General features: G+C 48.4%; 2 protein-coding genes across 3 annotated transcripts in view; one reads left to right on the plus strand and one right to left on the minus strand.

Moving 5' to 3' along the window:
• The window catches only part of VAC14 (VAC14 component of PIKFYVE complex), a 207,593-nt gene that overhangs the window by 158,604 nt on the left and 22,361 nt on the right, over positions 1–26,628 (plus strand). For both annotated transcript variants that reach the window (XM_019497296.2, XM_006262191.4), the window contains 2 exons: positions 19,260–19,434; positions 25,696–25,814. In XM_019497296.2, the coding sequence (XP_019352841.2) occupies positions 19,260–19,434; positions 25,696–25,814 (294 nt within the window). The remainder of the gene's footprint in view (positions 1–19,259; positions 19,435–25,695; positions 25,815–26,628) is intronic.
• Positions 13,396–18,988, minus strand: LOC132243580 (uncharacterized). Its single transcript, XM_059713717.1, has 2 exons — positions 18,378–18,988; positions 13,396–17,975 (listed from the first exon to the last, which is right to left on the minus strand). The coding sequence occupies exon 2, from the start codon at positions 17,694–17,696 to the stop codon at positions 16,695–16,697; it is 1,002 nt and encodes a 333-aa protein (XP_059569700.1). The 5' UTR covers positions 17,697–17,975; positions 18,378–18,988; the 3' UTR covers positions 13,396–16,694.

Genomic DNA, 26,628 nt, shown 5'->3' on the forward strand with positions numbered 1-26,628 from the left:
TCACCTCCTTGGATCTGTTCGTCATGCATCTGCTAATGCACGCTAAAGTGCCATTAGCATTCCTGATGACTTCGTCACACTGATGACTCATGTTCATCTTGGAGTCCACTAGGACTCCAAGATCCCTTTCCGCTTCCATGCCTCCAAGCAGGTCAGTTCCTAGGCAGTAGGTATGCTGGACATTTTTCCTTCCTAGGTGCAGCACTTTGCATTTCTCCTTGATGAATTGGATTCTGTTGTTTTCCGCCCATATGTCCAACCTGTCCAGGTCTGCTTGTAGTTGTTCCCTGCCCTCCGGCGTGTCCACTTCTCCCCCCCACAGTTTTGTGTCATCCACAAAGTTGGACAGAGTACACTTTACTCCCTCGTCCAAGTCGCTGATGAAGACATTGAAGAGTATTGGTCCAAGGACCGAGCCCTGCGGGACCCCACTGCCCACACCCTTCCAGGTCAAAACCAACCCATCCACTACGACTCTCCTGGTACGACCCTCTAGCCAATTCGCCACCCACCGGACTGTGTAGTCATCCAAGTCACAACCTCTTAACTTGTTCACCAGTATGGGGTGGGATACCGTATCGAAGGCCTTCCTGAAATCTGAGTAAATGATGTCAACCCCTACTCCTGCGTCCAGGTGTTTTGTAACCTGGTCATAAAAAGAGACTAGATTAGTCAGGCATGATCTACCTGCTATGAACCTGTGCTGGTTTCCCCTCAGCATAATTTTTCCTGCCGGGCTCTCACAAATGTGAGCCTTGATAATTTTTTCAAAGACTTTGCCTAGGATGGAGGTGAGACTGACTAGCCTATAGTTGCCTGGGTCCTCCTTCCTCCCTTTCTTGAAAATAGGGACCACATTGGCCCTTTTCCAGTCCTCCGGGACCTGGCCCGTGCGCCACAAGTGTTCAGATATTCCTGCCAGTGGCTGCTCAATGACGTCAGCCAGTGCCTTCAGTACCCTTGGATGGATCTCATCCGGGCCTGCCGACTTAAAGGCATCCAGTTGCTCCAAGTGCCTCTGCACCATCTCAGGGTCTACGCTTGGTAGTCTGGCGCCTTGCTGCTGCCTCTCTACAACCCCAGAGAGAGCCTTGTCGTGCCCCTCGCTTAGGAACACTGAGGCAAAGAACTCATTGAGGAGTTCAGCCTTGTCCCCCCTGTCCGTCACCAATTGCTTATGCCCATCTAGTAGGGGTCCTATTCCACCCTGGGCCTTCCTTTTACTCCCTATATATCTAAAGAACAATTTTTTGTTATCCTTAACTTGGGATGCCATCCTCAGCTCCATGGTAGCTTTGGCCTGTCTAACTGCCTCCCTACAAGCGCGAGCAGTGGAGGTATATTCCTCTTTAGTAATCTCTCCCCATTTCCACTTTTTATATGCCCCCCTTTTAGCCCGTAGGCTGCTCTGGATTTCTCTGGTCAGCCAAGGAAGCCTCTTGGCCCTTTTTCCCCGCATCGGGATCGTCTCCCTCTGTGCCCGAAGGATCATTTCCTTAAGGCACAGCCACCCTTCCTGGGCTCCCAACTCTTTAAAACTCTTACTCTGCAGTGCGTTCTTGACTAAACGCCTGAGTTAATTGAAATCAGTTTTCCTAAAGTGTAGCACGTTCACCCTACTAGTTGCCTTACCCACTCAACGTCTTATGGTGAATTCTATTATTTGGTGATCACTGTCCCCCAGGTGACCACCGATCTGTAGGTCTCCTACCATGTCATCCCCTGTTGCCAATACCAGGTCCAGTAAGGCATTCCCCCTAGTAGGACCACGTACCTCCTGCGTCAGATGGAGGTCCTGTACACAGGATAGGAACCTGCGTGACCGGTGGGACTGCTGTCTGCATCTCCCAGCAGATGTCTGGGTAGTTTAGGTCCCCCATGACTACCGCCTCCCTAGTTTTTATGGTCTCCGAGAGCTGCCTCAGGAGCCCCAAATCTAGTTCTTCCCCTTGGTATGGGGGTCTGTAGCAGACCCCTACCACCAAATCCCTTTCTTCTTGACCTCCATGTAACCTAACCCACAATCCTACTTTCTCCTCCTCCAATTCCGTTTTGATAAGGGTCGATGTATATTGCTCATTGACATAGAGCACCACCCCTCCCCCTCTCTTTCCCACTCTATCCTTTCTGTACAGCTTAGAACCCTCTATGTGTACCGCCCAGTCGTGGGAAGGATCCCACCAGGTTTCTGTTAGCCCTACTAAGTTGTAGGTGTTTTCTGCAAGCAGGAGTGCTAGTTCATCCTGTTTGCTCCCCATTCTCCTAGCGTTAGTGTATAGGCACTTGAGCCCTGCGACTGGTGCCTTTGTTGCCCCCTGGCTCTGATGCCCAAAGGGCCCCTTATTGCTTACCTGCTTATTACTTACCTGTGGTGTACTGCTGGCCGCCCCATGGATTGCAGGTTCCCAATGTTCTCCTTCTTCAGGCTGGGCTGTCCTTGTGGGTGCCACATGGTTTGGTGGTCCATGGCTTCCCCTGCCCTCATCATCCCCTCCCCCCGACAAGCCTAGTTTAAAGCCCGCCGGAGGAGGTCTGCCAACCTAGAAGAAAATACATGCTTACCTTTGGGGGACAGGTGAAGCCCATCCCAACTGAGCACGTCTCTCATTGTGACGTGCGGGTCATTGTCAAGGAAGCTGAAGCCTGCCTCGAGACACCATTGCTGAAGCCGCCAGTTGGTCTCTCTAATGCAGTTCTCGTGTCATCTTCCATGTCCACTCACTGGTAGGATGGAAGAGAATACCACCTGTATCTTTCCCTCAGCACACCGCCCAGAGTATGGTAGTCCATCATCAGGTGATCGGGGCTTCTCCATAGGTTTGATGGTGCAGTTCTTGAGCAATTCTTCTTCCAGGTGGGCCATAAAAAGGTTGGCATATTGTGGGACCATTTTGGTGCCCATAGCTGCGCCCATAGTCTGGAGAAATTGGTGGTTATTGCAACTGAAGCTGTTGTGTGCGAGTATGAAGTGTATAAGTTCAATACTCTCTTTAGGTCTGTACTCTGAGTTGTAATCTTGCTCTTGCAGATATGTAAGGCAGGCTTGGTAACATTCATGGTGGCTAGGAGGGTATTGCTGGGAAAGTGATCTATGTTTTTAAGTTTTCGTGGAAAGTCTTGGACAGAACTCTGTCTTTGGGTGACAAGAGGTTTTAGGATGGATTTGATTAAACCTGATATTTCCTCAGTTAGGGTTCCATGGTTGATATTATAGGTCTTCCTGGGCTCACTTGAGAGCATCTTCCTGGGTTTCCTTGTTTTAGAGAGCATGTAAAAAGTCCCTGGATTAAGTAACGGCATGGTCAAGTTTTGTAGTTTCTCTTGTAGTTCAGATGGAAATGATGTGATGGTGGTTTTGAGTTTTAAGGTGAAAAGGGGAGTTGGATCTTCCACTATTCACCCTCCCAGGGGACCCTGCTTCGACCAGTGCTGCAGAAGCCTCCATCCCCACACTGTCCTGCTGCTTGCATGGACTCAGGACTGACCACTGGCAGAGTAAGGAGGTAGCATTAGGAAATGGCCAGTATAGCAGTGTCCCTGCTACCACTGCCCGCACTCTCCCTCCTTTCCAGGAGCTACGGTGTGAGGTTAGACCAGGGGTGAGCAAAATGCGGCCCGCGGGCCAGTTACGGCCCGCCAGGCCATTCTATCCGGCTTGCAAAGCCCCTAAAACATTTAGAAAATTAATAGTTATCTGCCCCTGGCTGCCTGTTATGTGGCCCTCGATGGCTTGCCAAAACTCAGTAAGTGGCCCTCTGCCTGAAATAATTGGCCACCCCTGGGTTAGAGGGTGACACTATACAGACTGCTTTCACAGCAGAAGAAAACACTTCTCTTGGGAGCCACTGGCAGCCCCTCCAGCCTCACTGGAGACTGATCTGCAGAAGCTGGCCAACAGCTAGCCAGGAAGGCAACAGCTCACCCTTTCCCCCTCCTCCAGTCCCCACAAGCCACCACAAAATCCTCTCCAGGGGAGGAAACGGGGGCAGCGTGTTCCCATCTGGCTTTCAGGGTCTCTGTGCAAGGAAGGCTGTAGGTTCAGGCTGGCAGCCTTGCCCTGAAAGGCTGACCAAACTGATCCATCCAGTAGCATCAGCCTCCATTGCGGCCTGCCTCCATGTCACTGCCTCAGCTTGTCCTTCCCATTGGCAGGAAGCAGGGAGCCCCTAGGAAACAGGTGTCTTCACTCTTACTGAAGAGCCGCTTCCCACCTGCCTCCAGTCCTCGGTGCTCTGTTTACATCAATGATGAATAACACTTTTAATTCAAGGAGTTAATTTTTAATGGCCTAAGCCCAGCATTTCCTTACAGCTGCTGCCCCAGGCCTGCTCGCTGTGAATCACTGATGGCCACCTAGTGTGTGCTGCCACTTACTAATGGAGCAATGCAGCTTGAAGAGCTAGAGTATGCGCTGACTGCAGATTGCAATGGAGGAGCGCTCCTCTCCTCCCCCGGAGCAGTGTGAGGCTGTCACTTCTCTCGCTATAGGGGAAATCCGTCTCTCCATATAGCAGGAGTCGGCAACGTTTTTGGGCAGAGTGCCAAAAACACCCACAACCTTGATTTGTAAGATGTTGGCATGCCATGGGCAGGTGGCAGGGGAGCTGCAAGGGGCCCAATCCTTGTTTGGCAGCAGAGCCCTGGCCACTTCCCTGCTGTCTGCCCTGAGGTGCATGTGCCAAGCAAAATGCCTTTGCCTGGCACACATGCCAGGGGTTGCCTACCCCTGCTGTAGAGGCAGTTGCTGGGGGTTTTCTTCCTCAGAGGTGAAACGTTTGCCCTGTATGCTTAATGCTGCTGTAGTATTCCCTTCCCTTCTGTGTGGATTACAAGTTGCTATTTCCTTGAGACTTGTCTGCCACCATAATACAGGTACAGCAGTGGGAGGAGAGGAGAGTAGTGCATGAGCAGCCTCCCTTCCTGGTATTGTACCCTACAGCATGGCTCTGGCACATCCTCTCAGCCAGGTGGTATAGTGCCTCTGGTACGTGCTGTCAGGTGGCATTCTAGGAACCGAGTCAAGGGAGTCTTCATTTTCCTGGACTGAAGTTGGGAGCGTGCTTCAAGTGCCAGGCAGCTGTGATTTATCAGTATGAAATGGATTCTGGCTGTGTCTGGGCATGGCCTTGGTGGTTCTGTTTTTTTCAATGCCAGAGTCGCATGATTAGGCTTTTGCTGTTTACTGAAGCAGGAATGTAGTAGAGGGAGGGGTGGTTTTGTTGCCATTCACAGGGGGCATAGCTGGATATTACAAAATAAAGCTGCAAAGAGAGGGAGAGGGAGGCTGCTGTGAAACTATATGAGCCTGTTCCATCTTCACATCAAAGGGGCCTGCAGCTTCTGATTGCAGGGCAGGTGAATCAATCAGAACTGAACAAAGTTGATCTGTAGCCAGAGAATTTTAATAAATGGTGAGATGATATCCAGGCAGGCCAGCTCAGCTTTTGCCTGCTCTTGAATTTTTTCTTTTAATGCTAGCGGAACAAATGTGCACGCACCACACCTGAATCTTTCCTGGGCATTGGCATGTTGGGATGTAATAGCTCTTTTTGAGTACAGAGCTCAGGATAGCGAAGGCATCAGCCCTGCTGGATGATATGTTGAATTAGCCATGTGGAGCATCCTTGACTTGCCTGGCTTGGCCAAAGGGTTGGGCATCCTCATGTTCTGTGGACATTGGACACAACTAGCAGCCAGGATACATTCTTGGCTCTAAAGCCAGTTCTTAACCCTCCAGCTGAAGAGGATCACTCTTAGCAAGGAATAGCCAAGTGTCTTTCCTTTTCAACCAGCCACCCGAGAGCAACACTTGTGGTCAGCCAGTCTACTACAAGAAGGTGGAGTTGTGCAGACCTGACCAGGTGGACTTCCTGTTTCACTGGCCTTAGATGGGCTGGCTACCTGGGGCCAAAATGGGCCAAAATAGCACTTGGTGGTAGATTATAGTGGATGTGGGCAGGGAAGTACATGTGCCTGAGCAGGGAAGCATCACATTGGCTGTTACCAGTGCACTGGCAATAGGGCCTCGATTCATTGTGGTTCACCTTCTGGTTTCTTCTAATACTTGTGCCAGAAAGTTCTGCTTCTTGCTCCCTGCTGGAGGTGCTGCACTAATGGACTCAAACACATCCTGCTTTGGTTTGTCTCACCTGCTGTCAAATTCAACTTCCAGCCTTGTTGCTCTGGTATATGAACTCTGCTCCTTCTGGCTGGCATCAGAAACCCTTTTCTACCTACCTTCTTCCTTGGAGGCAGTCACCTTAGTCATGTGGAGGACCAGCACTCCAGCCATGCACCTTTTTCTGGGACTAGGGAAATTCTTCTATTAAACAGTAGACCTGATCCCTTTGAAAACTGTGTCTGAGTCTTGCTTGTTCTGGGTTTGGGCTCCAGCCTGAGCAACATACGAGACATACACGGCAGGTCCAGCTATTGGGAGCTTGTCTTTGCTTTCAAACTGTGTAAATAGTTCTAGGCCAGGGACCATAATTGACAATATTTGTTCAGTGCATTATGTCTTAACAAGCCCCCAGTGTTTTGCTAAACAAACTTCCAAGGCAAGGGGATACCTTCTCTGGGAGCAGCTTCAAACTTATGCAGCTGTAAGAAGAAAAGTGACTGGTGCTTCTGTAGCTGAATTTGCCAAATAGTTCTGGTTTTTTGAAAAACTGTCTTAAAAGGACACGGTTATCCTGAAAGCTAGTCGGGTCCTGCCCTCTTCTCTCACCCCTTCCCTACAAAAATGCATTCTTTTTAGTTCCTATGCCTGTCTCCCAAACCCATTTTTATGGCTTAGACATATCCTGTGTCTTTTTAGCACAGCTTTTCACTTTCCAGTTGCTGAATGAAAGGACCCACACAAAAGGAGAAGCTGATTCTGACAGGGAGGTGATGACAGGAGCTCCATCCACAGCTCTGCTTAAATATCCAAGCAGCCAAACAGTTAGAAGACTAAAAATATTTTGTTCTTTTAGCTTTCTCCAGCACTGCCTGTAACGATTGTCAATATAAAGGCACCATCTGAGTTTTTCTCGGGGGGGGGGAGTAGCTGTCTTCCTGTGTGCAGTAATGCCATGAGTGGCGTTCCATAGCTTTGGCTTTCTGGGGCTTCCAGTAGAAGCCCATCAGGTGAGCTTCCAAAGTGTCAGCACCAGATGAGACAAATTGCCAAGTGTGACACTTTCTGCTGTGGGTATCCCATCCCACTGAGATCTATAAAACTACTTGTGGTAGTAAGATGCACATCTGAGAATAAATGTCTTTAGAATCCTGGCCCTACTAGCAGAGCAGTTAAAGCATCTGCTAGAATTGGCTTCTGGACCTTGGCAGAGTCAGCAAGTTTAGCCTTTTCCACTAATGTTGTGGAACCTTTGTACTGCTCTCCTGTTGCCTGCTTCCACTATCTGCGTCTCAGTACTTCAGGAACCTGTATGATAGTGGAAGCCATATCTACCTTCCTGTATAGCAGGGCACTCCAGGGAGGTATGGCTCCCACTTCCATGAGAGTGCACCTGCTGGCAGGCATTTTGGGGAAAGAGGAAGAGGTTGGAGGCTGCGTTCCCAGCCCCACGTTGTTCCACAGGTGTGAATGTTCTCTTGAGCTCCTGAGGCCATCAGGTGGGCCTTTGAATTGATTCTAGTCTTGATAGAAAGCAAGGAGCTGAAAGTATTGGCTAGAGCCACACTTAAAGCAGACAGTCCCAGTGCAAGCTCCCCTGACAGAGCACAGCCAGTGGCACTAAATTGGGCCTTACTGGGGCCTGTGAGCTCAGGAAGACCGCCTCATTGCATGACAGCTGAGCCAAAGGCTGCCAGTTGCAATGGAGTAAATGCCCATCTTCCCCCATTTTGCAAATGCCCAGTTGCAGTGGGCATCTTCAGACTCTGGGTATAAGTAACAGCAGTGAGGGCATCCCTGCAACTCCTGGAGGTGTAAATCCAAGGTTCACTTTGTGCTAAAGGCTGCCCAGCTATAAATGTTCATCTGGGCTGGGAAGGCCAAGGCAGCTAAACATGGGACTAGCTGCATCCCACCTTTGTGTGCTTTGGGCTGCAGAAACTGGTGGGCCTCAGCCATACTAACCCAATGTGCTGCTAGGCCTGGATGAGCTTTTGACCTTTTCTGGTGCCCTGAGCTTCATTTGCACCGTAATGGTTAAACACAGGGCATTAATCAGGTGTTCAGAAGTGAAGAGCCCACAGAGCCCCCTTACAGCTAACCACACAGATGCATCCTGGTTGCATCCTCCCTGGATGCCCTCTTCATTGCATGCTGCAGTCTTAGCCACAACAGAGCTCAGAGCCAAGTAAAGGACTGGCCTGCTGAGGGGGTGGGAAAGTGCAGAGCTAGTCTTATCCAGCAAAGAGAGAGTGCATAGTGAAGTATGGCCAGATTTGGTGTTTCCTGCCGTGGTACCAGGAACCTTGTTCCCTTCAGCATTTCCAGTGAGTTCTCTGGAATCTCTTCTGTCATTTGGTTAGTTTAAGCCACCTGTTCTCCCATGCTCTTCCCCTCTCACTGCCCAGCCACTGGGCGAGATTCATGTTCTACTTTGACCATCACTAAATGGAAACCCTTCAAGGGAATGTATCTGCTTGGGGTTTCCCATGTCACTGACATGTGATCTGGCTGTGGCTGTACAGATGGCTTCAGCTGTTGGCTGTTATTACGGAGGCTGGCAGCTGCGGCTGGCTGTCTGTCTGATGTGTGTGACCAGTTGTCCTCTCCTCCTCCACACCCTCCCCCAGCATTGCCTTCAGAAACTTCCCAGAACTGCAGCAGGACAGAGAAGGTTGGACACACAGCTCAAGCTGTGATAGTCCACGTGAGAGGCTGATGTACAGGGTACAGAAAAAGAGAGAAGGCATTCTGGAGCACTGGGCTGCACATCAACCCAGCATTGAATGTGGCTCTCTTTCCCATTTCTGTTTGCTCTCTCCCCTAAGTTTTAAAGCAGATACTGATGCCTCATGAATAAGCGTTCTCCCTCTCTGTCATTAGGTGTGGGCTTAATGTGAAGGGGCCATAGGCTTTGTCTATGAATATGGTATTACGGAGAATAAACCAGCATCCCCCAACTAAGGAGGAATTCCCTGCAGAACAGATTCATACATAAGCCAAGGGTTTTATATGTAAGTATGTATATGGCATGAGAGATGTTTGGGGTCCTTGCTCGAGGTGTCTAGGTCAAGCTGAGGAGATTGGCATGCTCTTGGCCTTAGGTCTTGGAGGAGCCTGGACTGAGTCTCGCCTGTCATAACAGTAAGCATGAACTTCCCTGTGGGAAGGAGCACCTGATTTGAGCTGGGCAGTATTGGAGGGGCCAACTCCTCCTTGTCCAGCCTGTTGGGCAAAAGCCAGTCTTCCTAGCAAAATATCAGTTTATGGCACATGAATTTGGGGCCAAACCTCAAAAGTCTGGAGCTGAGCTTTTGCAGCAGTTGAAGGCTGCTTCCTTGTCTTTGCTACACAAGTGGCCACGACTCAGCTTAACAAATTGAGTCAATGACATTGCTGCCAGGAGTGTACCTAGGAAGTCCTGACCCCCTGCACAGCCAATAGGGAGGGCCTGAATTTTCCCAAACTTGGGGAAATGTCACATTCTGGACTGCCCTGGATAAGGTTTTCATGCTCCCAGGCTTTGGATCTCTTCCCCACCACACCTCTCCTCAGACCCACAAGCCAGCCACTGGCCAGGAGCAGTCTGTGCCCTACCCCTGCCCACATGCTGCTCTTCATTACTGCTCCATCTGGAACCCCTTACCCTGGGGCCTGGCTTCCTGAGGAGCTTTCATAACTTCCACCTCCAGCCCCTGCTGTAACCACTATGCCATAGTTAATAGAGGCTTGTTACCTCATTTGCCATCCCCATGTGTCTCGTGGGGTGGGGCGGGGGGTTTCTGTTCTTCCCATTATCTTATCCAGAATTTGAAATGTAAGGAAAAGTGAGGGAAGGAAAGAGGAGCAAAGCACCGGAGCATCTTTCTCCCTCCAGTGAGTCTCACATGCGGGGATGACGTGATGTGTGCTCTGCTCCTTTAATGGAAAATGTAAATGTTTTCAGACTTCCCAATGCCACCAAAAACCCTCCTTCCTCACTAATCAAAACCAGGCTCAAAACTCGAAAGCAGTGTGTTCTCAGCATCCCGCATGATGGGAACAAGGCGTTAGCCAGTGAAATGTCAGAACTTCTATTTATGGAAAATGAGTCCTCAGTTATGATCAAGGAGCAAGGGTGGGGGGAAGGGGGAGGACCAGAATTCTCTCCCTTTGAAATGCCTCCTTTGGAGTGTGGGCACATATGAGGAGTAGGAGAAGTCACTACGGCTCTCTCTGAGCTGCCTTCCTGGCATGCTGCACAGTGTTTTTCCCATAAAGTTTCCCAGTGCAGTTCCTTTTTCGCCAGGCTCTGCTCCTTGACATGCCTCCTGGCTTCAGAACACGGAGCACCGAAGCTGGCTCCCCGCTGGCCTTGGGACTGCTGGAAGACTTGGCCCAACTAACAGAAGTTGACAGGGTGATTGCAGAGGGGAGGCAGTGGGATTTTTCCCAAATGTCTAAGCCTGGAGAGTCACGAAGAGCAGGCTAACAGGTAGAAGATCCTGGTAAATAAGGGGTCTTTCTTCCTTTGTCCAAAGGACTTGACTGGTTGGTATTTGGGTCTATGAAAGGCTCCATACCCAAAGGTTTCCAGGCTGAGTAGCTGGCTCACCAGACCCCTTGCATGGCTCAGGCTAGAGATCTGTGCTTGGAAACAGCTCCTTTCTGTGACTGCAGGTGAACATGGGAGTGGTAACGGTAGGTGTGCAGCTGCGGCTGGAAGAGCAGCTTCACTACCGGATGTGTATACAGAGACATCAGGCTACTTCCATGGGTCCTGTGGAGGGTTATAGGACTGCAGGTAGAAAGTCCTTTCCTGCGGAAGCATGTGGCTGATTCCTTGTTTTCACTTGCCTCTTTGGAAACTTCAGGTTCCTTCTTGAGGCTGCCTTATCAAACTAGTTTCCCAATTTGCTTGTTCATGAAATTATTTAAGGGCTTCTGTATCCTGACAAACATGCGTAGGAATGCTGAGTTCTGGGCATCTCGGTGCATCTAGTCTGTCTGCCTTTGAGACCTGCTCAGAGGCCATTTTGCCTTCAGTTGTCCTAGAAGGAAGGAATCTGGTGGCCAGTTGTGTAGGAAATTGAACTAGGTCCCCAGACCTGGTCCATTTTCAGCAGGGAGTTGGGGAGGATGCAGTCATCAGCTGTTAATCTGTTCCTTGTTTATGCAGGGTCCAGAGCCCCAAAAGGATGCAAAAAACAATTGGTGGGAAGGATGCATTTTGAGGTTCAAAATCTGTCAGCTGAAAAAGATTTTCCTTCCCCAGCAGTCAGTAAATACTCTTTTTACATGGTAGAGAACTAGCAATCACCACTGCCAGAGGCAAGGGCCGTTTCAGCTCTGCACCCTGTGTTCTCACCTCTCTGGAAGTAGCTCTCTCTCTTAGACAAAGGAATTGCTGCCCAAAGCTATTTTAAACAGCAAGAGCCTGACTCATGGCATTCATTTTAGGTGCACTTAATCATTAATGTTAGTGTTGGGTGGGGCAGGAGGAAGAATATTTTTGTCCTGGACTCCAAAGCCTTGTGCATTGCTCATGTGTTGAGCTGACCTTAGCCAAGGTAGCTGGATTCAGTGAAATGGCCACAGCCTTCTCCTAAAAGTGCTTCAAAAGATCCCAGCTCCTGGCAGTGCCATACTTACTCCTTCACAACTGGTGATGAATTTGATTCTGAGATTTATGTTATCTCTTGCTATTTCATGTTGGACTTGAAGTAGCCTCAGAACAACTCCATCCTGAGACAGACTCCCCTCAGCATCCTCTGTTGGCTTCTGTCTGAGCCAGCTGCTTGTGACAGCTGTGCTGCAACAGCCTGACCCCGATGTCCTCCAGTATCCCATTACCTATCTCCTAGTCATCATGGGCTGGCCTCTGCCTCCCCTCCATTCTTTCTCCACCTTGAATTTATTTTCCCATTCCTCCTTTCCCAGCCAGCCCACATGAAGCCAAGGGAGGGGGGGAAGTGTTTAATCCCAAAAACACATGAATGCAGCTGGTTACATAAGAATAATTGGTATAAATGGTCTTATTTATTGCCCATTCCATTTCAACACGGCCCATAAAGAATGTTAGATTAGGTTACATAAACCTCCGCACAGAGATTCTTATTGTCAGCCAGGACTGTGTCACTAATTGCACCAGCCAAGCTGCAAACTGTGACTGCTGCCTCTCCAAGTCCCAGTTGCCCTCCCTTGAAATAGCAAAGCTGCTTGGGTACCAAGACAGTGCAGTGCAATGAGACAAAGGCTAGAAAGTTACCAGGAAGCAATCCCCTCACCCCCACCCTTTGCACATTGGGCAAGTGCTGGTGCTTTTGTTACCTTCTTCCTTTCTCCCCCACCATCTCTTACAAATATTTTTGTAATGTCACAGTGAATTGAGTTCTGGTACAAGCTGCTGAGGGGTGGCAGTTGTAGAAATGGCATGGGGTGGAGTATACCACAGTGGCAGGGAAAAGCTGTTCTCATTTTTCTCCCAGATGGCCTTCCTCAGCCACGTGCAAAGGAGAATGTTCAGGTCTATTCCATGCCTGTCTTGAGATTGCCTTAGCACAGGCCCTTGGGCTGGCGGCTTTCATGTAGGAGCCCTGCACTGACTGTAGAAGAGCCTTCTGGAAGTAGACTTCTGGGTACTGTCACCTCATCTGGTCCTGGAGCAACAGATCGAGAGATTAAATGTTCTTAATTCCATTACCAGCCCCTGGAGCTCATGTGTTCCCTGAATGGTGCTTTGCAGAGTTCCAGACAACATTGAAAGGCAAGAGGGTTTTGTTTTGAAAATGTAATGTGCTGCACATGGAGTCAGGAGTACAAGAGCTTGCTAGTGGCTATGTAAGTACTCTCATGGAATGATACCAGGGTTGATCTATATGGGTACAAAAAACCCAGATACACCTGCATAGTCCACATCTCAGGCATGCTAATGCATTCACCATCCTGACATCAAGATTTCATAGACATTAGGGCTGGAAGGGACCTCAGAAGATCGAGTCCAGCCCCCCGCCCAAAGGGCATGAAGTCAGCTGGGGTCATAGGATCCCAGCAAGATAAGCATCCAGTTTACTCTTGAAGGCATTCAATGTAAGTGCTTGAACCACCTCCGATGGCAGGCTGTTCCAGACCTTGGGGCCTCAGACAGTAAAGAAATTCTTCTTTATGTCCAGCCAGAAACGGTCTTGCAGGAGTTTATAACCATTTGACCTCGTCATCCCTTGGGGCGCTCTGGTGAACAAACGTTCCCCCAGATACTGGTGGTCACCCCTGATAAACTTGTAGGTGGCCATCAGATCAACCCTGAGCCTGCGCTTTTCCAGGCTAAAGAGCCTCATAGATCTCAGCCTGTCATCGTAAGGTCTGTTTTCCTGACCTCTGATCATGCGCGTGGCTCTTCTCTGCACTCTCTCAAGCTTCTCAACATCCTTTTTGAATTGTGGAGCCCAAAACTGGACGCAGTACTCCAGCTGCAGCCTCATCAAGGCCAAGTACAAGGGGAGAATGAGGTCGCGGGATTTGCTTGAAAAACATCTATGAATGCAAGCCAGCGTTTTGGTCGCTTTACTAGCCAAAGTATTGCATTGCAGGCTCATGTTCATCTTGTGGTCAATGATGACCCCCAAGTCTCTTTCTTCCATAGTGCTAACCAGCGTAGCACTGCCGAGCCTATAAGGATGCTGCAGGTTTTTCCTCCTAAGGTGGAGAACCTTGTATTTTTCATTGTTAAACACTATCAGGTTCTCATCCGCCCATTTGCTGAGCCTGTCCAGGTCAGCCTGGGTCGCCCTCCTGTCTTCAGGTGTGGATGCTTTACCCCAGAGTTTGGTGTCATCAGTGAACTTGGCCAGTCTGCTCCTGACTCCAATGTCCACATCATTAATGAAGATGTGGAACAATATGGGTCCAAGGACAGAGCCTTGGGGGACCCCACTGGTCACAGGGCACCATGATGATTGACTTCCGTCAATTGCCACCCTCTGGGTCCAGCCACGGAACCAATTCCCCAACCAGCGGATCGTGGTGGACCCAAGGCCACAATTGGCTTTTTTGCCAAAAGGTGATCATGGGATACCAGATCAAAGGCTTTTTTGAAGTCAAGAGATATGACATCAACCTCTTCTCCCTTGTCCAGGTGATAGGTCACCTGGTCATAAAAGGAAATGAGATTGGTCAAGCAAGACCTACCCACAACAAACCTATACTGGCTATCCCTTAGGATGTTGGTGTTGGCCAGTTCATTAAGGATGGCCTCTTTAATAAACTTTTCTAAGATTTTCCCCAGGATAGAAGTCAGGCTGATGGGCCTATAGTTTGCCAGATCCACTTTCCTCCCTTTCTTGAAAATAGGCACCACATTGGCTTTCTTCCAGTCTTCGGGCACTACACCAGTGCCAGGAATTCTCCAAGATCCGTGCCAGAGGCTGGGCTATGATGCTCGCCAGCTCCTTGAGTACCCTGAGGTGTAGATTGTCAGGGCTAGCTGACTTGAAGGTATCCAGCCTCTCAAGGTGTTCCTTTACAAGGAACCAGCACCTTGGCTTGTACTTGAAACACCTGCCTCAGATCAGCACTACATAAACATACTGTTAGTAACTTGTGTTACTATAGCTGTGCTGTAGGTTTAATAAAACAGTGTCACTTCCTCTTTAAGTAGAGGAGACCCTTAGTCCAGCCTAGTTTAAAAAAAAAAAAAAGGGGGGGGGGGCAGTTATGGAAGTCCTGAATATTTGCATTGTCTTTTAGCCATGTGAGATCCAGGAGAGCTTTGCACCTGGCTGCACAAACTATAGCCCAGTTTGCCACCACCAGCAGTACCACCATCCCCAGAGTAGGTCAAGTTTCAGGCGCAGATGGCTTAATTGCACAGGAGTTTAGGACAGGAAGTGAACACCCACCTGCAGCAGGAGAGGAATCTAGGGAGAGCTTACTTAGCTAAGTAAGCTGACAGCTTTTGTTCTGGCAAAAAGCTCCATAGGTAAACTGGAGAGCTCTTTTCAAGGATGATCCCTCAAGTAGCACAGCCACCAATGCTGGCTGCTTTGGGACCCTGGTTTACCAGGGACTTGAGGGAAGAATGCTCCTGATTTGATCTGCAGGCATCACTTTCTACTGCCCTGGAGTTTTCCCATGAAATCAGTGCCCCAGCTTGACCCTGCTTAGACATGACAAGATCACAGCTGGAGGCTGTATGCAACAGAAGATATGTTTTGGATCCTTATTCTCTCATTTAAGCTAGAGCTGCCATGCGCCCAGAGCACACTGTTGGAAGTCAGCATATGCTGCTACCACTTTCTCTGACAGCACAGGCACAATACCAGCAGGCAGGAGGAAAACTGTCCTCGTGACCTTCCCCAGAGCAAAAATCTTCCTGCAGGAGTACCAGCGACTCATTTCACCTGCCTCCTAAAAACTCTTTGCTGACAGCCAGGCCAAGCCAAAAGCTTGCCAGCCCAGGCCCTCCCTCCAGGAAAGCACGCACTGCTTGTTTTGCCCACATACATGTCACTATCATGCCTCCAGGCGGAACGTGCAGTTGCCAGTTCTGATTGCCTGATACTGGTGTTTTTGTGGGTGATTGGGGTGGAAGCGCATGCAGCCAGGAAGTGGCTGGAGTGCTGCCCATCAGCTGGCAGCACATCTGGCCCTTAGTCCTATTGTATCTTAAACAAAGAAGTGACCTCTCCCTACTTAATGAGGGAGACAAGTGGTTTTGTGAAAGTACATAAATGAGCTCTCCCCACAGCAACTGTAGAGATGGGGCAACCCACTTTTAAAGACTGACAGCTCATGGCAAGGTCTGATTGGTGTACTTGGTGATTGTTTATATATAGGCTTGGAAGTCACTGTGTAAATCTTCCATCCCTGGTCAAACCTCCTGGGGCTGCATCAGTCTAAGGATAAAAAAGGAGACTTGTCTGTAGGCCCAAGCTCTTCTTTTAAGCACACAGCAAAACCAGTCACAAACAGCATCCCTGTTAGCCAATGGTGGTTGGAACCCAGGAGCTCTCATTTAGATCGGTGCCTGGGAATGGCAGGAACTGGTGTAGTAAGACGACAAAGGGTGTCAGGGAACCCAGAACCTTAGCAGGGTTAAACTCCTCACGAGTCACTCTGGCAAGCAAGGTTGGAGTGGTCTGCCCAAGAGGGACTTTTCTGACAACTTCTTGTTATTTCTACAACTGATTAGACTGAACACCCCAGTCCATGGCGGGTGTTCCACCCTCAGCCAGATTTCACAGCAGGAGAGAAACATCAGATGGCATAGCTGAGCTCTGCTGATGGGAGCCTTAGAAATCGTTCCCATCCGTGCACATAAATGTCTTCCTGTCATTGTCATGGTCTTTGACAAAGAATTCTTTAATGCATGTTGCAGGGGTGTAGGTTGTAGCCGTGTTGGTCTAAGGACATAGGCAGACAAGGTTCCTTGGGTGAATTTGATATCTTTTATTAGACTAACCCAAATAGGTGGAGAATAATTATTAAGCAAGCTTTTGAGTTCAAAAACCCTTCGTCAGGCTAAGGAAGTTTCAGCAGTTGGTGCGCGCTCTTCCTGGATGGAATGAAAAGTAAAGAAGCCAGGGGCTGGGCTGGGGAGTCAGTTGCCAGACTGATTATAATATATCAAAAATCCAATGTCTATGTTTAGTCCATGATCTCTAGTATCCAGGAGGTTGATGAAATGGAGCTCATAGGCTTGTCTGTGGGAAGTGTTGTGTAAGTTTCCCTTGAGGATCAGGACTGAGAGATTGGAGAGAGAGTGGCCCTCCTGTGAGAAATGTGCCCCCACCGGTAATTGGGTGTTTCTGTCTTTGATAGATTTCCGGTGTGCGTTCATTCTGGTGCGCAGTTGTTGTTTGGTATCTCCTACATATTTTCCATCAGGGCATTTGGTGCATTGGATGAGGTATATTACATTTCCGGAGGTGCAGCTGTAAGATCCAGGGATGCTGATGGCTCGGTTGTGGGGTGTAGTAATAGTGGGGGTGGTGGAGATGTGTTGGCAGGTTTTGCATTTCTTGTCATGGCATGGTCTGGATCCTTTTGGTGTGTTCTGGGCTTGAGGAAGTTTGCTTCTGGTGATGAGGTTGGCAAGGTTCGGTGCTTGTTTGAAGGCTAGGATGGGTGGCTCTGGGAAGATCTTTTTAAGAATAGGATCTCTTTCTAGTATGGGTTGCAATTTTTTGAGGATTTTCTGTACAGGTTCAAGGGAGGGGTGATATGTCATAACCAGCGGTGTGCGATTTGTGGGGGGGTTTCTTCTGTACTGCAGCAGTTCTTTACGTCGTATCCAGGTGGCTCTTTCAAACATGCGATCTACCTCTCTGGAGGAGTGTCCTTGCTGGGTGAAAGCCCTTCTAAGATTGGTAAGGTGGCGATCCTGGGTGTTCTCTTCAGTACAAATGTGGTGGTATCTGAGGGCTTGGCTGTATATCACAGCTTTTTTGGTGTGTTTAGGGTGATTGCTGGTTCTGTGCAGATATGTATGTTGGTCTGTGGGTTTCTTGTATATTGTGGTCTGTATTTTACCCTTCTGCATGTTGTACAGTTGTGCACCCTTCCTACCCAACTCCAGGTGAATGGCTGACTGGCTACTCATGAACTTCAGGAAAGAGCAAGTGTTGCATGAACGTCTCTTCAAACATTGAATCTAAAATCAAACATATTTTTTTAAGCCTGTATTTCCTGGCCTCTGGCCCTTCCCCCAGCACTTCCAATGACCATGGATAAAATTCCTCTCAAGGCACTGAAGTGTTTGGATCATGGCTTCCCATGTCTCTTCCATATTAGTACAGAACAGCAAAGGCAACATTGAGCAGTATTTCAGGTGTCTTCAAACAAACTGCCCAGAGATGCAGTCATTTGGGTGGACTTAACTCTGTAGCAAAGAGAACAAAACATCGTCAAATCCAAACAAACACAGAGGAAAATGTGTTTTTTGGTTCCTAGTAAAAAATGTTAAAAATTTTGAGAGTGCTTCGGTTTAAGCAGAACATTCTTACTCTGACCCGGATGATGCATCTGAGGGGCAACATATGAGCAGAACTGTACAAAGCTGGAGTTTTCCAAAGAAAATCATCCAAGTGGTAGAAAGTGTATCTGTAGGAGTGCATATGTTTTAGCATGCAAACAGCTGTGTCCAAGTAGACTGAGCACAAGTCTTGAAGTCAGGTGACCTGGATTCTGCTCCTGGCTGTTACCAACTAGCTAGGGGGCATCCAGTCAAACACATTGGCTGTGCTTCAGTTTTCCCCTTTAAAAAGAGAAAGAAAGTCTTTACCTGTGTCTGTGGTCTTTGCAACAGGTACTTGGGCAAGTGTTAGAATCCAGGTATCAGGATCTGGTCCTCACCAATAGCCTGTTGGTCTGCACACGTCTACCTTTAACAGCCATCAAGCAAAACGCCTCCAGCCTGCAGTAGGGGGAAATAGTGATGTCAAATGATCGAGAGAGGGGAATGAAAAGCCAGCCGCTACGTTCAGTAGCAGAAGCCAGTGCTATGATAGAATTGTATATGCAGAGGCCTTGCTTCAAGGCAGAAGGTAGGGGGTGCTATTCCCTGCTACCAGACCAGTGTGCTCACACGTGGGTGTCTCCGTGCCACAGAGAGGGAAATAGAAGGAGGTTCAAGAAAGGGTAGCATCAGTGAGTCGGCTGGAGAGAGTCCCCTACTTCACAGGGAAAGGCAGAGTAGCAGGATGTGTCAGTTGGTCAAACATGCCCTGAAAAATGAGATGGTCCAGTTCTCTCTGCAAGCATTGGAAAGGTCCCAACACCTAAGGAAGAAGGGTTGTTGGGGTGTCCAAAATGATACAAGTGATAGTAGTGGCGTGAAATTAAGTACGCAAGCAATTATGCTGAGTAAAAGGCAAACTTTCCTTACAGTCAGAGGTGTGATTTTTTTTTTTTGATCATAAGGGAAGTGGCAGGAACACCAGTGGCTGGAACTGGGCTGGTTCAAGCTAGAGCACTGGAGAGAGAGCAAAGACTATACTGGCCTATAGGGAAGTGCTTAGATGCAACCCTGCTGTGCTTTTCCCATCCCTAATGTCCCTGCATCAGTCAGGGACACCTTACCAACTGGTGTATGGTGCATGGATCTTGTAGGGTTACCTTGTAGACTGGAAGAATAACTTTCTTTTATTCTTTTGTTGACATACAGGCAACTTTGTCTACTGCTGAATGCAGAGAACATCTTCCACTCCATGGCAGACATCTTGCTTCGGGAGGAGGACCTTAAGTTTGCCTCTACCATGGTTCATACCCTGAACACTATACTGCTGACATCCTCTGAGCTCTTCCAGCTGAGAAACCAGCTCAAAGACCTGAAGACACTGGTAAGCTGAATGAAAATGCTCCCTATATACATAAGCAGGCTCTGCCCATCTCTCCCACCATTTACGTGTGTGCATGACTGAAGCTATAATGAACCAGAGGCCCTTTTTTTACCTGAATTTCAAGGTTTAGTCCCATCAGGCTAACTTTCTAATAGCTGTCTTACCCTCAACTCATTCTATTTTTTGCTGAGGAGAAGGACAGACTGTTGCTCCTGTCCAGTACTGCAGCAGTCTAAACTTCCTAGCATTTCTCCATGTTTCTTGTATCATAAAAGAAGCCTTACTGCTAAGGTCTGTTTGTACAAAGCTTCCAAATATTCTGTTTGTTCTCTGTCCTGGAAGGGCTCAGTCAAAGCAGTAGTGCTGAATGAGGAGGGGGATGTCATAAGGTCTCTGAGATTCAGATTTCCTGCTGCTTTCACAGACTCCTTGGCCTTGGAGCGGTCCCCTAAGCTGCTGCTGTACCTGTTGGATTTGCTGTGTACTTGAGCTTTCACAGTAGATGCTGAGGTTTCGTGTTTGTAAGGTGATTTGAAGTCCTTGGATGGATGCAAATTTTAACTGTTGGTTCCTTTCTGCTCACCGTGTTTGAAGGAATGGTAGGTCCAAGAGCAGGTTTTGAATAGACCTGTAAGCATCATACATGCAGCTCATCTCCCTAGGGAAAGCAGTCACAATCATAATTTAAGAGAAGGGTCTGTCTTGGACATGGGAATGTGACTTGTTTGATGACAAGCGGTATGTGTGCACAAGCACTGTCTTCATTTACTTGTGCATTTTCAGAAAGAAGAGAACCTATTCCAAGAGGTGGGGGGATAATAGACAAATCCACAGCAAATGAATAGACTCAGGTCTGTATGGCTATGGGCAGATGTAACAGGCAATTTTAAAGAGTGGGGAGGGACTTAACTGCTCCAGAGAGAGTACATCAGGTGAACTGATGTAACTGTTTTGTCTGTCCTGTCTTGTACCAGTATACCTGCATGAAACAGGTTTAAAGTTACAATGGCTTAGCTTCCACTTACAGTAGAATACAGCAGACATGAAATGGATACAGTGGATTAGCTATAAAGTGCTATAATTTTAAAGCACTTCAACTGTCTGTCCACACCTAACAGGTGGTCCCATCACCAGAGAATTGGTTCCACATTACAGCTCAATTTTGAACCTGCTTGCAGCCTCCTTTGACTGAAATTTCCTCATGTTTAGGCTCACTCTTGGAATAGGCTCTCTTCTTTCTGAAAATGTGTCCACTGCCTGCAACTTTACATGTCTTTTAGTAGTGCTTAGGGACTCTGAAATGAGACCGGTAGCACTTGTTCTATAGAAGCTAGACAGGCTGGAGAAAGGGCGGTGGGGAGGGCATCTGCCTCTAAAAAAAGGAACTGAGGCACAGAACAGCTAGTTGATTCATCCAGGGTTGCACAGAAAAAAACATCATAGCTCAGAATTAAATCTAGGTCTCCAGGGTCTTGGTCCAACACTTTGGCCAGGAGACCAATACTCCTGTGTAGGCTGGATTAAAGTTTCCCCTGAGTTTGATTCAGGGATCTCCAGTGGGAATTGGCATGGAAGGTCATGTTTACCAAGCTGGCACGTGATTGTCATTAATCACATAGAGGCAAACCTTGCCCAATGATGGCCAAGGGGCTTGGAGGGTGTTACCAATTCCTGTTTCACCTTTTGTAAGGGGGTATGGACACATCTCCAAAGCCTTTATGGCTTTTGGGCTTCTCTCTTCTGACTCCCTAGCAGCTGATGTCTGTCCCTCTTGCCCTAAGCATACACATGCTATAGAGGGGACAGGTGATGGCAGTAGGATTCCCCTGCACACTCCCTTCAGAGCCTTGATCTCAGCTTCAGCTGTTCATCCTGAAGAGCTTGCAGCATGGCCAGAGCAACTGCTGCTGCTAGGAAGGATGACATCCCTGCAAGGCTTGTGGAGTGGGGAAAATAGCTACGTGCAGGAGAATGTGGGCTCCAGGGAGCTGGCTGTCTGCAACTCGGTGCCGTCCAGAGACTTGGTGAGGGAGATGGGGATTAGCCAACAGCATCTCTGCCCTCATTCCCAATGAACCTGTATCCAGGACATTAAAGCCCTCATGCAGTAATCATAACTCAGCAGGGTGCTCTAGCTAAGGGCAATGCTTGCCCAGGGGAGCCTAGTTTCTGGCCTTTGCAGAGGGGAGTGTTAAGCTCTAACTCAGCCTTGACCTTGGTCTGAGGGGAATAGCGTTTCCCTCATAACTCCCATAAGAGTTCTGTCTGGGAGTCTAATGTCAGCTAAACTATTTTCTAGACACTGCGTGTGTTTTCTGGATTCATCATGGGCTGGGCTGGCTGTCTCCAAAGAAGCTGCCATCTGCTAAGTCTTCCTTACTCTCTTGTTTACTGTTGAGTTGCATTCACCTGATCTAATGCCCAGGTGGATACCCAGCCCTTTCTGCCTGCAGGTACCTCCTCTGTGGAGCCTCCATGTCTCCTGTACCCTCCCAGGCGCTCTGACTTCTGTGCCACTCAAAGGGCCTCCATGGCATGTACTGCTCTGCTCTAGAGCCAAGTGTATTCTGGCATCTTCCTCTCTGTCCCCAATCAGTGGTTTGGGATGGGGGAAACAGGCTGGAGTGCTGTCTGCACGCTGTTTACTTGGTTGACTAATTTGTTCAGGGCTCTCCCATGTAATTAGGTCTGTGCTGTCAAACAGCTTTTCAGTCCAGTCCTTTGGTGGGTCTTACAGCTAATGACCCACATGCCAGGGCACAGCAGGCTTTGTCAGTAGCAACCACACCCCTTTCACTGTCATGCCTCTCGGGCACCGTCTCCTGTCACATGCTGTGCTGCTCTGGGGGGTTTGGGTGACGACAACTCAAGCCACAGCAGAGGAGGAGTCAGCTTGCCTTGGCTTGTGCCTACTGCAGTAGTTAGAATTACCAAACCACTAATGACTAAGGAGAGCCATCAGGGATTTCTGCTGAAAGGAGAAAACAAACCAGTCTTGAGCTTGTATACCCTATCCTGTGCATTTAGTCCCAGGAGGTTTCTATCATTCTACCTAGAATTGAGGTCACAGATCCCCTCCACCCTACAAATCCATCAGACTGGCATGGCTGGGGCACACCGGGTTATGTAGCTAATGGCACACAGGGGAACAGTGTGGCCAGCATTAGGTCTGCCTGTCTCTGCTATCTCCCACCTCTTCAGTGGGCAATACCTGTTGAATTGACCTAGGGAAGTCTTTAACATGAGCTCAAAGAAGCGCTTGAGTTTGCACCTCTAGAGCCATAGCTAGATTTCTTAACCACTTTGCCATCCTGCCCTTGTGAGGGAGACTTTGGCATACTAGATCATTGGCAAAATGACACTAGCTAAGGGACTGTCAGCATTTCCTTCAGAACCTCTTGTTAATCATTTGCAAAAAAATCACTTGGACTTTCAGGTTGGCACAAAAGACCTCAGTCAGGGGAGACTTTTCCACCTGCCTCTGTACAGTCTTAGGACAACTCTAGTCTAAATTTGCATTGCAGTTTTCTGCTCCCTGAGCTTCTGTACAGCATTACTGAAATGTCACCAGCTCTGGGGTAAAGTGCAGCAACTCACAACAGGCTGCAAGAAATGTACAGCACACCCTCTGTACTTTATACCACAAGCAGAGTGGTCCACATTTCTGATCATCTCCACATATACCTGTGTGAAAATGTGCCCCTCCTCATAGAATCATAGAAAGTTAGGGTTAGAAGGGACCTCAGGAGGTCATCTAGTCCAACCCCCTGCTCAAATCAGGACCAGCCCCAAATAGATCATCCCAGCCAAAGATTTGACTGGCTGGGTTTTGAAAGCCTCCAGGAAAAGAGCTTTCACTACCTCTGCGTAATCTGTTCCAGTGTTATACTACCCTCCTAGGGAGAAAATTCTTCCTGATATCTAACCTAAATTTCCCTTGCTGCAACTTGAGACCGTTGCTCCTTGTTCTGTCATCTGCCACTACGGAGAGCAGTTTAGCTCCATCCTCTTTCGAACCCCCTTCAGGTAGTTAAAGGCTGCTATTCAGTCCCCTCTGTCTCTTCTTCTTTAGACTAAATAAGCCCAGTTCCCTCAGTCTTCCCTCATTAGTCATGTCCCCCAGCCCCCTCACCATTTTTGTCCCCCTCCACTGGACTCTTCCCAATTTGTCCATGTCCTTTCTGTAGTGGGGGGCCCAAAACTGAACACAGTATTCCAAATATGACTTCACCAATGCTGAATAGAGGAAAATAATCGTGTCCCTTGACATACTGGTAACACACCTATCAATGCAGCCCAGTATGCTGTTAGCTTTCTTGGCAACAAGGGCACACTGCTGGTTCATATTCAGCTTATTGCCCACTATAACCCCCCAGGTCCTTTTCTGCAGAGCTGCTAAAAGCAGCCAGTCAGCACTCAGCCTGTACTGCTGCATGGGATTGTGCCATCCTAAGTGCAGGACTTTGCACTTGTCCTTGTTGAACCTCATGAGATTTCTTTTGGCCCAATCCTCCGATTTGTCTAGGTCACTCTGAATCCCAGCCCTACCCTCCTGTATATCTACTACTCCCCCCAGCTTGTTGTCATCTGCAGACTTGCTGAGGGTGCATTCTATGCCATCTTGCAGGTCATTGATGAAGACATTGAATAAAACCAGCCCCAGGACCCACCCCTGGGGCATTCCACTCAGTACCAGCTGCCAACTAGACATTGAGCTATTGATTACTACTCTCTGAGCCTGATGCTCTGGCCAGTTTTCTATCTGCCTTACAGTCCATTCATCCAGCCCATACTTCCTTAGCTTGCCTGGGAGAATGTTGTAGGAGACTGTATCAAAAGCCTTGCTAAAATCAAGATGCACCACATCCACAGAGCCTATCTCATCATAGAAGGCAGTCGGATTGGCCAGGCATGACTTGCCCCTGGTGAATCCATGCTGATTGTTTCTAATCACGTTCGTGTCCAAGTGCTTAGAAATGGATTCCTTGAGGATCTGCTCCATGATTTTTCCAGAGACTGAGGTGAGGTTGACTGGTCTGCAGTTCCCTGGATCCTTCTTTTTCCCTTTCTTAAATATGGGCACTATGTTTGCACCTCTCCTGCTTACTCTACTTCCAGGTCTCCCACTTCCCCCAGGGCTTTGGTCTCCATCCCCTGGTGAACCTAGTTTAAAGCCCTCCTAACTGGGTTAGCAAGCCTGTCTGTGAAGTTGCTCTTCCCTTTTTTCATCAGGTGGATCCCTTCTCTTCCCAGCAATCCTTCTTGGAAGAACATCCCATGGTCAAAGAAGCCAAATCCCTGTTGGTGACACCAACTGTGAAGACAGGTGTTGATCTGCAGGATGCACCTACTCCTGCCCGAGTCCTTTCCCTTGACAGGAAAGATTGGCGAGAACACAACCCGAGCCTCAGGCACCCTCACCCTTGCACACAGAGCCTTGTAGTCACTTTTGATACACTCAGGGCAGTATCATTGGTACCCACATGGATGAGCAGCATGGGGTCAGAGGGCCAGATGAGCTTCAGTAGTCCCTCTGTGACATCTTGGACCCTGGCTCTCAACAAGCAGAAGACTTCCCAAGACCTGCATCTGCATTTCCTCACAGTAGGGAGCCATTACAACAAATACTCATGCCAATAGCCAGGGAGATTAAAATGGTCATTTGTCTTGGTCAGTGAATCTTAACTAGGGTGCTGGCACCGTGGGGTGCCTTGATATCCTGTTAAGGGTATTGCACTGAGGAGCACAATATTAGCACTGTTGGGTGTGCACCCATGATTCACAAGATAAACCCAAAGATCTCAAATAAGAATTCATAGCATTAAAAACCATCTGACCTATTGAGGTCTTTCTGAGTTCTTTGCAACAGAAGAATTGCTCTATTACGTTTCTTTAGTCAAAAATCAAGTGAAAACAGAACTGTTATTTCCCAAGGGGTGTCTTGAGTCTAAAAAGGTTAAGAACTACTGGTCTAGGTAAATATCACAGCTACATGTGCTGTCACCAGTCAAGTGCAATACACAAGCGTGTTTGTACATTCAGAAGCCCAGAAATATCTCGTTTAATATCTTTTCAAGGGATCTCCATGATGTCCTGTGTAGTACTTTGACTCTCTGCTTTGGAGGAATCCAAGGTTGAATCAACCCTATTATGTGTTGACCCTCTGACTTCAGGCACTCTAGGTGTGGGGAACCTGAGGCTTGGTGTACAGACCCATGTGCTCCAGCTATAGTTCTAACTCATTGCTTTCTCTTTCCCCAGGAGAGCCGTAACCTGTTTTGCTGCCTGTACCGTTCCTGGTGCCACAACCCTGTGACAACTGTGTCCCTCTGCTTCCTCACCCAGAACTACAAACATGCCTATGACCTCATCCAGAAGTTGTATCCTTTTAAAGGGCTCCACTCTCTGTTTCTTAAGAGTAGATCAGGGGAGGAAAGTAGGTGGGTCTACAAGCGGCGTAACATCATGTAGCCTAAACAAGGCAGCAGACATACTGGGACAACTCACTGTAGCTCACAAGGTCAAAGGGTGATGATCTAGCCTTGCACTGTTCTCATAACAAAAGTTGGGTGAGTTTAAACAGCTGATTAAAGGTGGTCTGATCAAGGACATTCACCATCCACAGGTCAGAAAAGAGCCCCTGTTTTTCCCAGTCTGTGTATTGTTTGCTTCTCTTGAGAAGAGGGCTGCAGTGAGGCACCTGTCTTTGCTGTGTCATCTTTGACTTTTACAAGATATGAATAGTTCTGAATGGGTTTCAGACTCTCCAGTGATTTAGTAACAGCCAATGAGGATTTTTCAAACAAGTGAAGCCAAAGGGGCCTGCATTCAGGATGTTGAATGAGAGGATAGCTGCTCAGTCAGCGGTTTAGTTGTAGTAGAGCTTCTCAGTGCCCTTGAGTGGAAGCATGGAGTTCTCAGCAGTTTGCTAGCTGAGGACAGCTTGTGAAACCAGTTCCCTTTCCAATGGGTGGTGGAGAAAGAATGAGCCAGAACTTGGGGCTTTCATCCTAAGGGAGAAAGAATTGCATAGTGATTAACAAAGATACTGACCCTGCGCCAGTACTGGGAAGCACTTATCACCGCATCCCTGAGTGGGGAGGTCAGGCCCACAGAGTTTCTGTTGACACTCATCTCTGGCTGTTATGGAAAATAAACCATCTTGGGAAGGAAAGTCCATTTTTCGTGCATGGG

The sequence above is a fragment of the Alligator mississippiensis genome, chromosome 10 (genome assembly GCF_030867095.1).
Source record: "Alligator mississippiensis isolate rAllMis1 chromosome 10, rAllMis1, whole genome shotgun sequence".
NCBI lineage: Eukaryota > Metazoa > Chordata > Crocodylia > Alligatoridae > Alligator > Alligator mississippiensis.